Source organism: Mercenaria mercenaria, chromosome 5 (genome assembly GCF_021730395.1).
Source record: "Mercenaria mercenaria strain notata chromosome 5, MADL_Memer_1, whole genome shotgun sequence".
NCBI classification, from domain to species: domain Eukaryota; kingdom Metazoa; phylum Mollusca; class Bivalvia; order Venerida; family Veneridae; genus Mercenaria; species Mercenaria mercenaria.
The window spans coordinates 38718451-38733031 of NC_069365.1; the positions used below are offsets into that span (position 1 = coordinate 38718451).

Here is a 14581-nt window from a genome sequence, read left to right on the forward strand (position 1 = left end):
TAAAGTACCTGTTGCAAAAATTAATTGACGTATGTACACGTAACTGTATTCCTATGTATCTATATGTGCTAGATATATTTGTGCTATAAACACTTGATGTTTCAATTTGTATATTAAATTTTATTTTCAAACATTTTTACGTATTTAAGTATGGATTTTGTTGAGTTACTTTAATTGTAACCTGAATACACTCACTTAATCAGTTTAAAACTACCAATGAGCATCTATTCACTACTGTATTTTAATTTATCGGAAGCTATTAACCGGCGATACCAGTGACACTGCCCAACTTGCTCGGGCAAATTATCCAGTAGTCATACATTTGTTAATACGAATTTCATTTGATACGAACACATTTCCCAGGTCCCGAGGAGTTCGTATAAAGCGAGTTTGACTGTATATCATTTTTATTGAAGCTGATATATTTCATTTGATGTTCATCTAAATTTCTGCACACATATTTGGTAAAAATTTGAAAGGATCTCAACATGCATTGTAACTTGAATTTTTGTCAATGTGGTCTCTATTGAAGTATCTCTCCGTGTAAAATACAAGAATGCATGCAGTGATGCATTATCGGTGAATCAAATCCAGATACTTTAAAAGTTTTATTTTTACTGTACTGTACATACTATAGAGTAAAATCATTTTATTTTGTAAGTATAAAATTTCATGGGTGAAAATGTTTTCTTTTGTGGGAATATTATTTTGTAGTTCTGACATTTTAAAAATAAAATCAACTATTTGTTGGGATTTAACTTCATGCATGAAAGCAAACAAATGACTATAAGTCTATCCTGAATATTAATAATTTAACAGTATTCTTTACACATTTTCCCTCTTTTGTAATTTCTCAATGTACAATGTACATTTCATTCCTTATTCCGTGTGAATTGATATCTTTTTATTTTCAGCCTAAGCTCCACTACTGAGAACAATACACTGTACTATCTTTAAATAAATTGTAGATTTGATTAATGAAGAAAACATGTCAATAGTTTCAAAAACTGCCAAGTTACCTTTCCTAATTTCTTCCCCATATCTTTTTAAAAGTTCAGATACTCCAAACACAATTTTTTTTATTTGCTTAACAACAGTACAATAATCTTCTGACTGCTTACATCACAAGCGGATGAAACATACAATGAAACATGCATTCAAAGTCAATGAATAATCAGTCCAGAGATCAAGATTTCATGTTTAATGGCTTATAATAGTTAGACAGTAGGTTATTGACAGTTTGTAAGTATGAAAGTCTAAAAAGAGACTTTCTATTCAATTGTTAAGTACTTAATCTTTTGAACATAAAAACAATTGCCAAACTTTCAATCAGTTGCCCTTAAAGAAAGTAAAACACTAAATAAACTGAACTTAAGCCTATTTTATATGTCTGATAAATATCATTTCTTCATAATCTTTGTACATTTTTTAACCTTTAGCCTGCTAGCGGCAAGTTATTCTGCCTTTGCGACCAGTGCAGACCAAGATCAGCCTGCACATCCGTGCAGTCTGATCATGGTCTGCACTGTTCGCTATTCAGTAAGTAAATTTTCAGTGAACACCCCTAGTAATAATAAATGGTATTGCCCAAATTGAATGATGGACCAGTCCATTTTAGAAATTTAGCAGGCTAAGGGTTAAATATAAAAATCACCTGTGACATGTCAATTTATTACAAATTAAGATTACTTTTAAGGTAGTAGTGCATTTTCATGGCAAATTTTTTCTTTAAAAACCCTGATTTTTCCAATCTTCAGAATATACTACGAAAGTAAGGCAAGGGTCGTGTACTTGACTTTTTGTTATACAGAATTGAAAATATTGGTCCTCTGCTCATATTTCAAAATAGACTTTTACAGGAAAATCACACTTTAAATGTTATTTTTACATATAGAACAAGAGCTGTCTCCATAGGATGACACATGCCCCCGATGGCACTCTGAATGAATATATAGTTATGGCCGATGTTAGAGTTTAGGACCTTTGACCTACGGAACTGGGTCTTGCGCGCGACACGTCGTCTTAATGTGTCACACATTCATGCGTAGATATTTTAAAATCCATGCAGGAATGACAAAGATATGGACCGGACACGCCCATCAATGCACTATCATGAAAAATGACCTTTAGCGTCTAAGTGTGACCTTGACCTTTGAGCTACGGACCTGGGTCTTGCGCGCGACACATCGTCTTACTGTGGTACACATTCATGCCAAGTTATTTGAAAATCCATCCATCAATGACAAAGATATGGACCGGACACGCCCATCAATGCACTATCCTTTAACGTCTAAGTGTGACCTTGACCTTTGAGCTACGGACCTGGGTCTTGCGTGTGACACGTCGTCTTACTGTGGTACACATTCATGCCAAGTTATTTGAAAATCCATCCATCGATGACAAAGATATGGACCGGACACGCCCATCAATGCACTATCCTTTAACGTCTAAGTGTGACCTTGACCTTTGAGCTACGGACCTGGGTCTTGCGCGCGACACGTCGTCTTACTGTGGTACACATTCATGCCAAGTTATTTGAAAATCCATCCATCGATGACAAAGATATGGACCGGACACGCCCATCAATGCACTATCCTTTAATGTCTAAGTGTGACCTTGACCTTTGAGCTACGGACCTGGGTCTTGCGCGCGACACGTCATCTTACTGTGGTACACATTCATGCCAAGTTATTTGAAAATCCATCCATCGATGACAAAGATATGGACCGGACACGAAAATTGCGGACAGACTGACAGACCGACAGACAGACTGACAGACCGACAGACGGTTCAAAAACTATATGCCTCCCTTCGGGGGCATAAAAATTCCACAATGTAGATTCACCTATTTTCAATCATATGGCCAAATAAAATTAGTAAGTCGATATGCATTATTTTTCACCATTCGCTGAATATCAACTGAAGTCCTAACATTGCTGCTTTTTTTATGTTATCATTTTGAATCCTCAATACTTTCTCAAAATAATCTTAAAGACAAAAGAACTGGCTGTTAAACACTAAATACACAGGATAAAATAAGATTCCCGTATTCTAGTTATTACAGATAAATGACGTTACTCTGTCACTTCAGTTAATCAAATGTGCAGAGCTACCTTAAAGGGACTGACCTCCCCCACCCCCACAGGAAGTGTTGGGAGTTTTAATAACACTTTCATCTTCTACTTGTGTGATTCAGCAGTAAAGATTTCTCTTTATGATTTAGTGAAATCAAATAAAGACAAGGGAGATAATAATATTTTAATAGGATACGATTTATAAGATTAAAACACACAGTTTTGTCATTTTGATAATTTGCTACATATTCATGTTTTCTTTCTACAATATTTTTTTCATGCCTAGTGATATAAGTATAATGGCTATATATAGCTTACGCTGATGAGACTGAGAAATACTGTAAACTTTCGGCTGAGTTGGAAATTACTGTAACTGTCTATAAAGTATAAATAAATAAGATTCCCACTCAGCCCTCAAAATTTATGTTTAATGATCAAGTTTTTCACCTTTTACATAAGTTATTTCACAAGTCATTTATTGTCACGCATGTATAAACTGTAGTAATTTAGTTACCAACATTGTATTATATTTTGATATTGTATTGATATTTTGTGAACAATGAATTGTAAAAATTGATTAAATGCCGATCCTCCAAATATTGTGTAATCCTTAATCAAATGTAAATTATTCTTATGTCCAAACAAGTGATATAATAAGATTTATTTTTAAAATACTTATGTTCAGAATGGTTATCATCTGTTTTAGGGCTGTCATTGATTGGGTCTTAGGCGTATCGACGATACCGATATATCAGAAGACAAATATCGACGATACATCGATATATTGATTATTAGGTTAGATTAACGACCTGTTTGTTCATATAATACTATATACCTTCCTGTAAATGCTATTCTAAGTTTTATTGCCTACTTTCCATATTTCTGTTTGATTGTGTTGTATTTGTATTTATGAAATAAAAGAAATACATAAAAATTAATAACATCTTTCATTTTTATTTTGCCTTCACTCCTTTTCTGCATTCATCCAAATTTACAACTTTGTGAACTTAAGTCGTTTTTTAGGGTCTGAGTGTTTATTTGGGTAGTTTTTTCTCCCTGTAAAATATCGATTTTTGAAAATGGGAATCGATAATCGATCGACAAAAAAAAATCGTTGATACATCGATATCGTTTCTATCGATGACAGCCCTAATCTGTTTGGCATAAGATCAGTTGATATGCTTCTTAGAATACAATAAGAAAATCCTGCAATGTGTACACTACTCAACTTTCATAACTGGTCAGCTAGGCTTTTAGGATATAATATACAACATGAGCTCCGACTAATGGGACATATAATGCCTGTTCACAAGCACAAAATGGGAAAGGGTTGTTAAAATGGGCATCAGCAATTACTTTGTACGTGTGTGGTAGGGGTTCCGGTACGCATGGCTTAAGGAGGAGGATACATAGAGACAAGTAACTGAATGAAACATTGCTTCAGGGAGCTCATCTGTAAGTGCTTCACATAAGGCAAGAAAACAGTTATGGTTCTTGGCCATCTTGCTCACCTATAGATGACAAAATATGTATAAAGCTTCAAAGATATATTATTCAAGAAAGAAGAACCGTCTGTGACCAAGTTTCATAAAGATTGGGTTACAACTGTGGCCTCTCGAATGTTAACAAGTTTCTCCATTGATTTGACCGGGTGACCTAGTTTCTGACCCCACATGACCCTGATTGGAACTTGACCTAGAGGTCATCAAGACAAACATTCTGACCAATTCTCATTAGTTTCAAACTAAAACTGTGGACTCTAGAGTGTTGACAAGATTTTCCTTTGATCTGGCCTAATGACAAAGTTTTTTACCCCACATGACCTAGTTTCAAACTTGACCTTGAGATCATCTATACAAACATTCTGACTAAGTTTCATAAAGATTGGGTTACAACTGGGGCCTCTAGAGTGTTAACAAGCTTTTCCTTTGATTAGACTGGGTGACTTAGTTTTTGAACCCACATGACCTAGATTCGAACTTGACTAGAGGTTATCAATACAAACATTCTTATCAATTCTCATGAGTTTAACACATAAACTGTGGACTCTAGAGTGTTAACAAGATTTTCCTTTGACTTGGCCTACTGACCAAGTTTTTGACACCACATGACCGTGTTTCAAATTTGACTACATTTTGACCAAGTTTTATAAAGATTGGGTCACAACTGTGGCTTCTAGAGTGTTAACAAGTTTTTCCTTTGATTTGACTGGGTGACCTAGTTTTTGACCCCACATGATCTAGATTCAAACTTTACCTAGAGGTCATCATGGCAAACATTCTGATCAATTCTCATTAGTTTCAAACTTAAACTGTGGACTCTAGAGTGTTAACAAGATTTTCCTTTGATCTGGCCTTCTGACCTGGATTTTGACCCCACATGACCCAGTTTCGATCTTGACCTAGAGATCATCAAGGCAAACATTCTGACTAAGTTTCATAAAGATTGGGTCATAAATGTGGCCTTTATAGTGTTTTCAAGGCAAATGTTGACAGATGGCGCACGACAATGACCTGTCACAATAGCTCACCTTGAGCACTTTGTGCTGTGGTGAGTTAAAAACTTAACCAAAATGAGATGCTGATAAAATTTATTGGGTTAGTGCAACAGCTCTACCTATTTGGCAGAGTAGGTAAACAAGAAGCCATGAAGGCCCTGTATCGCTCACCTGACCTATTGGCCTAAAGATCATCAAGATTAACATTCTGACCTAGTTTCATTAAGATATGGTCATAAATGTGGCCTCTAAAGTGTTAACTAGCTTTTCCTTTGATTTGACCTGTTGACCTAGTTTTTTATCCCACATAACCCCACATAACCCAGATTCGAACTTCATCTAAAGATCATCAAGATTAACATTCTGACTAAGTTTCATGAAGATACAGTCATAAATGTGGCCTCTAGAGTGTTAACAAGCCTTTCCTTTAATTTGCCCTTGTGACCTAGTTTTTGAACCCACCTGACCTTGACCTAAAGATCATCAAGATTAACATTCTGACCAAGTTTCATTAAGATATGATCATAAATGTGGCCTCTAGAGTGTTAACCAGCTTTACCTTTGATTTGACCTGGTGACCTAGCTTTTGACCTTACATGACCCAGATTAAAACTGGACCTTAAGATCATCAAGATTGATATTCTAACCAAGTTTCATGAAGATACAGTCATAAATGTGGCCTCTACAGTGTTAACAAGCTTTTTCTTTGATTTGACCTGGTGACCTAGTTCTTGATCCCAGATGACCCAATATAGAACTTGTCCAAGATTTTATTGAGGGTAACATTCTGACCAAGTTTCATTAAGATTGAGCCAAAATTGTGACCTCTAGAGTGTTAGCAAGCTTTTCCATTGATTTGACCTGGTGACCTAGTTTTTGACCCTACATGACCCAATATCGAACTTATCCAATAGTTTATTGAGTGTAACATTCTGACCAAGTTTCATAAAGATTGGGCCAAAACTGTGACCTCTAGAGTGTTAACAAGCTTTTCCTTTGATTTGACCTGGTGACCTAGTTTTTGATCCCAGATGACCCAATATCGAACTCGTCCAAGATTTTATTGAGGGTAACTTTCTGACCAAGTTTCATTAAGATTAGGCCAAAATTGTGACTTCTAGAGTGTTAACAGGCAAACTGTTGACGACAGATGGACGGACGACGGACACAGAGCGATCACAAATGCTCATCTTGAGCACTTTGTGCTCAGGTGAGCTAAAAATCAACAGAAATTAAGTCAGTTCCAAGTGATCTTGACCTTTTAGTCACTGATCATAAAAATGATAAGGATCTTCTTGTAGTGGCACTTATTCATTGTATTAAGTTTGAAAGCCATAGCTGTTACACTTTATGACTTAAAATTATTATTATTATTATTATTACTATTATACCAGATTTATATAGCGCCCTTTTCATGATCAATTTCACGTTCAAAGGCGCTTTACATAGTTCAAATGCCACACAGGGCACATAATTCATCCTCTACTAGTCATACACAGAGCGATCTGACCAGAGGGACAGAGTGAGAAAAAGCCCCCACAACATAGAGATCAGAAGTCAGATACAGGCTTGTCCGGCTAACTTAGCCTAGCTCATTGTGAATAGACAACCTGGTTCTTTAACGTGTCCAGTGTATAGCACTGATACATGCAAGGATTGCCTGGGTTCCTGACCAGTACACCTCTAGTTGGATGGGAAACACTGAAAAGCGTTTCTGAAAATTCCCAAGTAGCTGCCGGGGATCGAACCCCCGACCTCAGGATTGAAAGGCCAGTGTGCAAACCACTGAGCTATCTGTCCACCGTCCAGGAAAGAGTCCAGGAACAACTTTTTAAAGTCCAGGTCACTGTGACCTTGTACTTTGACCTATTGACCAAAAGATACCAAGGATCCTCATCAAAAAGTGCTTGCTCATCTTGAAACATTTGTAAACTTATACTTTCTGACTCAGAACCCAGAAATGAAAGAAAAAATCGAAATTAAGTCAATCCTTATGACCTTGATCTTATAGCAGCTTATCCAAAAAGCCATACAGATCTTCCTCTAATGGTACTTAGTCATTGTAATGTAGCTGCTTTATGACAACGTACATTTAATTAACATTCTAAATGCCCTTGAAGTCACTTTCCAGGTTGTGTAGGAGAACTAGGTGTGACAGACATGATTAAGTCCTAAATGTATATAATTGTATTTAAACCCTGACTTATAGCAGGCCAATCAAATCTTCACATTATTGCGGTTCATCCATATGTTTCTTGTACCCCAAGTAGTTTGGCACTATGAGGTATCATGAGCAAGTGTCATGCCATAATTTGTGAGAAACAATGACACAAAGTACAATTACTTACTATTATTGTTGCCTGGTTGCAATAATTGCAGACAGAAGGCATAATTATGCATAATTCATGGAATATAATGCTGCTGTGACTGTATGAAATGGTGGCTTCTATTCAAACAATTTTTATTAGGTGATTTTTGATTAAACACAATAAAACCTTTACAAAATGGTCTTAAGGTCTGAAAATAAACTAGAGCTATCAATTAAGGTGATAAATATCCCTGGATGCCAGTTTGATACAGGAAAAACAAAATGTTTTGGTCATGACCTTTGATCTTCAAGACTCTTAAGTGACCTTTAACTTCGACCTAATGACCCGGGCTGTACCTTGTGGAAGTCCTATTAAAGCAGTTAAACAACTGCTGTTAATGTGATGAAAATCCTTCCAGTGGTTAAGAAAATATGGAGTGAACACAAATTTAAACTTGCTAAGTAAGACCAATGATGTGGGTTGTGCAAACTGCATGTTGTCTGGATGATGTTAACAACTGATGCTAATTTTATGAAATTCATTCTAAACAAGAGCTGTCCGTAAGACAGCACGCATGACTTTCTCAGTGCTTGACTCTGAATTAGAGGCTTGCCATTACAAAAAATTCTAAGATAAAAAGGGACATAATTCTATCAAAATTCAAATCAGAGTTATGGGAATCCTGTCTCCTGGTGTAGACTTTGATAGTAAATAACTATTTTGAGTTTCAAGTCAAAAGCTTTAATAGTAACAGAGATATTTGACTTTTAACAAAAAATCTAAGTTAAAAAGGGGCATAATTCTGTCAAAATTCAAATCAGTTATGGATATTGTTTCTCCTGGTGTAGACTTTGATGGTAAATTAAGTACTTTAAGTTTCAGGTCAAAAGCTTTGATAGTAACAGAGATATCTGACTTTATCATAAACTTTAACCAAAAATTCTAAATTAAAAAGTGGCATAATTCTGTCAAAATTCAAACCAGAGTTATGGGAATTGTGTCTCTTGGTGCAGACTTTGATTGTAAATAACTATTTTGAGTTTCAAGTCAAAAGCTTTAATAGTAACAGAGATATTTGACTCTATCAAATTTTTAACAAAAAATTCTAAGTTAAAAAGGTGCATAATTCTGTCAAAATTCAAATCAGAGTTATGGGGATTGTTTCTTCTGGTTTAGACTTTGATGGTAAATAAGTATTTTAAGTTTCAAGTCAATAGCTTTGATAGTAACAGAGATATTTGACTTTATCAAAAACTTTAACCAAAAATTCTAAGTTAAAAGGGGCATAATTCTGTCAAAATTCAAACCAGAGTTACGGGGATTGTTTCTGCTGGCGTAGACTTTGATAGTAAATAACTATTTAAAGTTTCAAGTCAATAGTTTTGATAGTAACAGAGATATCTGACTTTATCAAAAACTTTAACCAAAAATTCTAAGTTAAAAAGGGGCATAATTCTGTCAAAATTCAAATCATCAGAGTTATGGGGATTGTTTCTGCTGGTGTAGACTTTGATAGTAAATAACTATTTTAAGTTTCAAGTCAATAGCTTTGATAGTAACAGAGATATTTGACTTTATCAAAAACTTTAACCAACGCCGACGCTGGGGCTAGTGCAACAGCTCTACTTTTTCTTCAAAAAGTCCAGCTAAAAAGTAGATAAGAAGTCGAAATTTGTCCTTTGACCTAAAAGTGTGACTTTGATCTTGGACCTAGTGATACAAGCTGCAAATTGTCTGCATGCAATTAACAACTGATGTTCGTTTTATGAAAACCTTCACACTGATTTAAACAATATGGAACAGACATGAAGTTAAACTATTTTACCTCTTGACTTTCAAGTGTGACTTGATCTTGGACTTAGTGACCTAGATTGTGAGCTCTGTGTAGACCTTAGGTTAAACCTTGTCTTTTGTTCTATGCCATTCCACTGTATGTCAGTTAACCTAACCAGACCAGTATTTCTGGATTCCTAAAAAGAATTTTCCTGTTCTCCACTAATGACAACTTCACCACATGAATAAAGGTGTAAGACAAATGACAGTTGTTTTTTTTTAAAGATTTTTTGTTATCAATCAATCATTGGGAAGTATGTTTTGTGAACCAGTGAGTCTCCTAAATGGAAGCCTCAACTCTTTATGAGGCTAAAGGTGACACTCATTCCATAATTGAGGGATTAAAAATCCAGAAATAACAACCTATTTGAAAGGCAGCTAAAAATTGTACTGTTATATAATCAATCAATTAATCAATCAATCAATCAAAGCGATTTTAAAAATAGTACATCAATAAATGAAAACTAGGTAATTATGATTTAGCACCTGATAACTGAAAGAAAATCAATAATCACAGTTCTCCTATCTTATTTACAATCCCAGGGAAAATAAAAAGAGACAAAAAAGAAAGATAATGGGTTTATATTTTGCAGTAAAATTCATTTAACATGTAACATGCATCATCAACGTGATCCCTCTAGCTACCTGTTCTCTTATCTAAAGAAAGTTATAAAAATAGGAAACTTAGGAAACTTCGCCCTGCATGAAAATACGTATTTCCTACTGAAAAGTACAAAAGCAGTTCAACTCATTTTGTGATCTTATTTTTTTTATTCCAACCTGTGACGGAAGCAAAATTTATCGAGTTGGATTTCTGCATTTTATTATTTTAAGTACTGCAACATGTACAATCTAACTCCAATTACCATTTAAGTATCTGATCCACGAATTGAAGATGATTAAAAAGCAGTATAAAATTTGCAAAAACAAATAAAACGTTCTATATAAAGCAGGTTCGTACCAAGAAATTACGTAAACCCGTGATTGATCAGAGACAACTATTGATTAACACATTGTCAGTGTTTGGATGATAGTATTTTGGTCTCTTTCGGATTGTTTGACAGATCAATTTATTTGTTAATAAATTATTTATTTTCATGCAGTTTAAATAACGGGAAAAGAAACACTCAATGTAAATCAAAGATTAATCAATTTTGATGACACACATAAGTCGCTGCTGTTTATACAATGTATCTATTTTAGACTTATGCTAAGCTTTAACGAGGAACATAAAAAATGTCCAAGCTATGTGATATTGAAAACAGAATAGAAAATGCATGTAAAAGTCCCTTCACTTACTGTCACCGTATGGTTATATAGTACTTGCTGACAATGCAAGTCAGATTACCTTCATTGTTAAAAATCAAAACTTGAAAAGTAATGGGATGCTGAGAAAGGGGAAGCTGTGTCTGGAGGGGGGTAGGGAAGGGGATTAACGATACTACAAAACATCATCAAGAAGAAACACTCTTGGGGGAGGTTACATGGCATGACACATGCATCCAAGTACTGCTTGATAAAACTAGAAGGTGTTTTTGTCACAAAAACATATGTCTCCCCCCTATGCATAACTTTAGCTCTGGTGGCCATTTTGTGCAGCAAAGGGGAACATGTCGTCGATATGCACAACTAGGCTTGGTACTGATCACTCCTTTGAGGTTTCATCAAAATTTGTCAAGCAGTTTGACCTGTGAAAGTCGGGCAAGATTTTTCTATTTTTAGCTCTGGTGGTCATTTTGTGCAGCAAAGCAGAACTTGCCGGCGATATGCACAACTAGGGTTGGCACTGATTACTCCTGTGATGTTTCGTCGAAATCCAGCCAGCAGTTTGACCTGTGAAAGCTGGACAAGATTTTTCTATTTTTAGCTCTAGCAGCCATTTTGTGCAGCAAAGCGGAATGTGCCGGCGATATGCACAACTAGGCTTGGTAAATATTTGGCTTGTAGCATTGTGTAGTGGTCCTCTATATATAGCTCAGAGCATTATGGTTTTAAGGTTTTAACAAGAAGATTTTTCTGTTTTCCTAACAATAAAATAAAACCAAAATTTATTTAATATTTGGAATTCGACTTCGTAGACTGATGCAATATAAAAATGCTTAAAAATTAGTCCCCCATGAGTAATGATGTTTTCACATTTTTAAACACTGTTTGTTAGTTTGTTTTGGGTTTAACGCCGTTTTTCAACAGTATTTCAGTCATGTAACGGCGTGCAGTTAACCTAACCAGTGTTCCTGGATTCTGTACCAGTACAAACCTGTTCTCCGCAAGTAACTGCCAACTTCCCCACATGAATTATCAGAGGTGGAGGACGAATGATTTCAGACACAATGTCTTTTATCAAATCGTCACGGAGAACATACGCCCCTCCCGAGGATTGAACTCGCGACCCCGCGATCCGTAGACCAACGCTCTCCCTACTGAGCTAATCAGGCGGGCTTTAAACACTGTTATAGGTTGGATATTCAAACAGTACTGTAACATAAGTACAATAAAAATCTAATAAATGATGACAGCATTAAACAAGAAGCTGCGTTCAATAAACGCTTGATGCCCCCAGTGGCATCCTTGTCGATACAAAGCAACCTAAGTCCAAAACGAGGTCAAGTTCAAGGTCAAACTGAGGTCAGGTGATGTCTGAAGATGAGGAATGGTCACAGGTTACATCTACATTAGTATCAAGTCATTCTAGTAAGAGGTACTGATGCTACATGAAACGGTCCCATTTGGTTAACCAAGAGATGGCCCATATAAAGCAACCTAAGTCCAAAATGAGGTCAAGGTCAAGGTCAAACTGAGGTCAGGTGATGTCTGAAGATGAGGAATGGTCACAGGTTACATCTGTATTAGTATCAAGTCATTCTAGTAAGGGGTATTGATGCTAGACGAAATGGTCCCATTTGGTTAACCAAGAGATGGCCCATATAAAGCAACCTAAGTCCAAAATGAGGCCAAGGTCAAGGTCAAACTGAGGTCAGGTGACATCTGAAGATGAGGAATGGTCACAGGTTACATCTGCATTAGTATCAAGTCATTCTAGTAAGGGGTATTGATGCTAGACGAAACGGTCCCATTTGGTTAACCTCGTATGGACGGACGGACAGGACAATCACTATATGCCTCCCACATCAGTAGATGCCGGGTCATAAAAATCTCTTTCAGCTTTGGTATCAGAAAGACAAACAATTGAACTTTTAAGTGCTCAATCTCACACACAAGCAAACTTCAATATAAATTTTGATTTGAAGTATTTTCCATTGTTAGTAAATGTATATAAAAGTAAAACCAAAATGCTGAAGATAATTCTTAGCAGTACCTTTTCATAAAGGGAGGGCTATTAAGGACCTTTGTTCACCTGTCCTCAACCTTGAATACAACTTATTACTACAGAATAAGTTTTGTAAGAACCATTTGAACAAATCTGAGAGGTGCAAGCAAGGATACTGCAGTCCAAGTTCGATGACTTTCAATCATGTATGAGAACTTGTTTCAACTTCTTTTTAAATTTTAGGTCTGGTCAAATTAAGTGCACTTCAATCATGTGGTTCATGACAAAAAGTTGTTTAAAGGTTTGCTTTACTATTTTTACCTCTTGTAACCTTTGTGTGCAGTGTAGCTACAAATGTATGCCACCTGAAACAATCTGGAAGAAGTCATTGCAAAGATTTCCTTACCTGACCTTCTTTACCTGATTTCTTCTAAGATAGTTTCCGGAGCTGATGGATGCTCAGATAAATTCATAAATTAGAAACTCAATCTTAGAAATCCTAAAACTGAAAAGTTAAAATATATAAGACTACCTGTTTTAGCCAATAATAACCACACCTGCGGAAGTCTTCTTGGCAAATTAGTCCATCCTGAAATCAAAGTGTGAATTGTTAGCCATACAACCTGGCATTTCATACAGATTTCAGTTATGGTAGGGTGAGATATAGGTAAAGTCAGATGACACTCACCAGCACCTGGGTAGCTTCCTCATTATAGAGTATTCTACAAATGGATCCACATAAGTGAGTCAAATTTGGTGGTCTAAACGACTTGGTCATGGAGGCTAAACAACATAACGAGTGCACTGGATAACATGACAGTATGATTAAGGTTTAAGTCACACATACACAATGTTGATTTTCCAGCTTATGAAGATAAAGGAAGACCTTACGTGTCTCTTCTGGCAATATTTTAGATGCATGGTGGCACCAGGGTAGAACAACCGTCCATATGCCAAAATGATGGCTTCATCACATGAAAGAATTCTATACCCTAAGTTGGGTTTTGAACCCACAAGAGAAACTCGTAAATTAGTATTCAGTTACTATGACCACCCTGTCACAGAAGCACCAAAATAAAGAAAAATACAGTCAAAGCTGTATAAAGCAGCCAGCCGAGTGAGCAACAGTTGCACAATGTGGCAGCTAAAGACAGGTGGCTGCTACAGATAAACTGAAATAAAAACAAAATGTCAATTTGGGAAGTCAGCTGACTGGCTATTTAAGGCAAGTGATTGCTTAATACAGGTAGCAGCTAAAGCAGGTTCAACTGCTAATTGTACCTACATATGTTTATAAAAACATGTACGAGTATATGTGACAAATCTTGGGTCAGTATTTACCTTATCTTCATCTAGAAGAGAAAAGATGCGTTCTTTGTGTTCCTCAGTGACAGAATAGGTCTTTGACTGCAGTAAGTCACTGATCAACTTGGAACACTCATCAAAGTTTAAAGCTCCATCTCTGTAAGGGAATAAATATTAAAGCAATTAAATTTAAAGTTTTAATGACTGAAAAACAAACCCGTGATATATTTGTATGTTTAAATTAAAAATTTAATACAGACAGTATCTTTTGCAAAGTAAACATCAGATGACACTC

At 35.9% G+C, this 14581-nt stretch overlaps 1 protein-coding gene across 1 annotated transcript in view; it reads right to left on the reverse strand.

Annotated features, from left to right (window-relative positions):
* The window catches only part of LOC123556908 (nicotinamidase-like), a 38168-nt gene that overhangs the window by 18157 nt on the left and 5430 nt on the right, over window positions 1-14581 (reverse strand). The window contains exons 2-3 of the mRNA XM_045347982.2: window positions 14323-14443; window positions 13514-13570 (exon numbers count right to left, since the gene is read on the reverse strand). Of these exons, the coding sequence (XP_045203917.1) occupies window positions 13514-13570; window positions 14323-14443 (178 nt within the window). The remainder of the gene's footprint in view (window positions 1-13513; window positions 13571-14322; window positions 14444-14581) is intronic.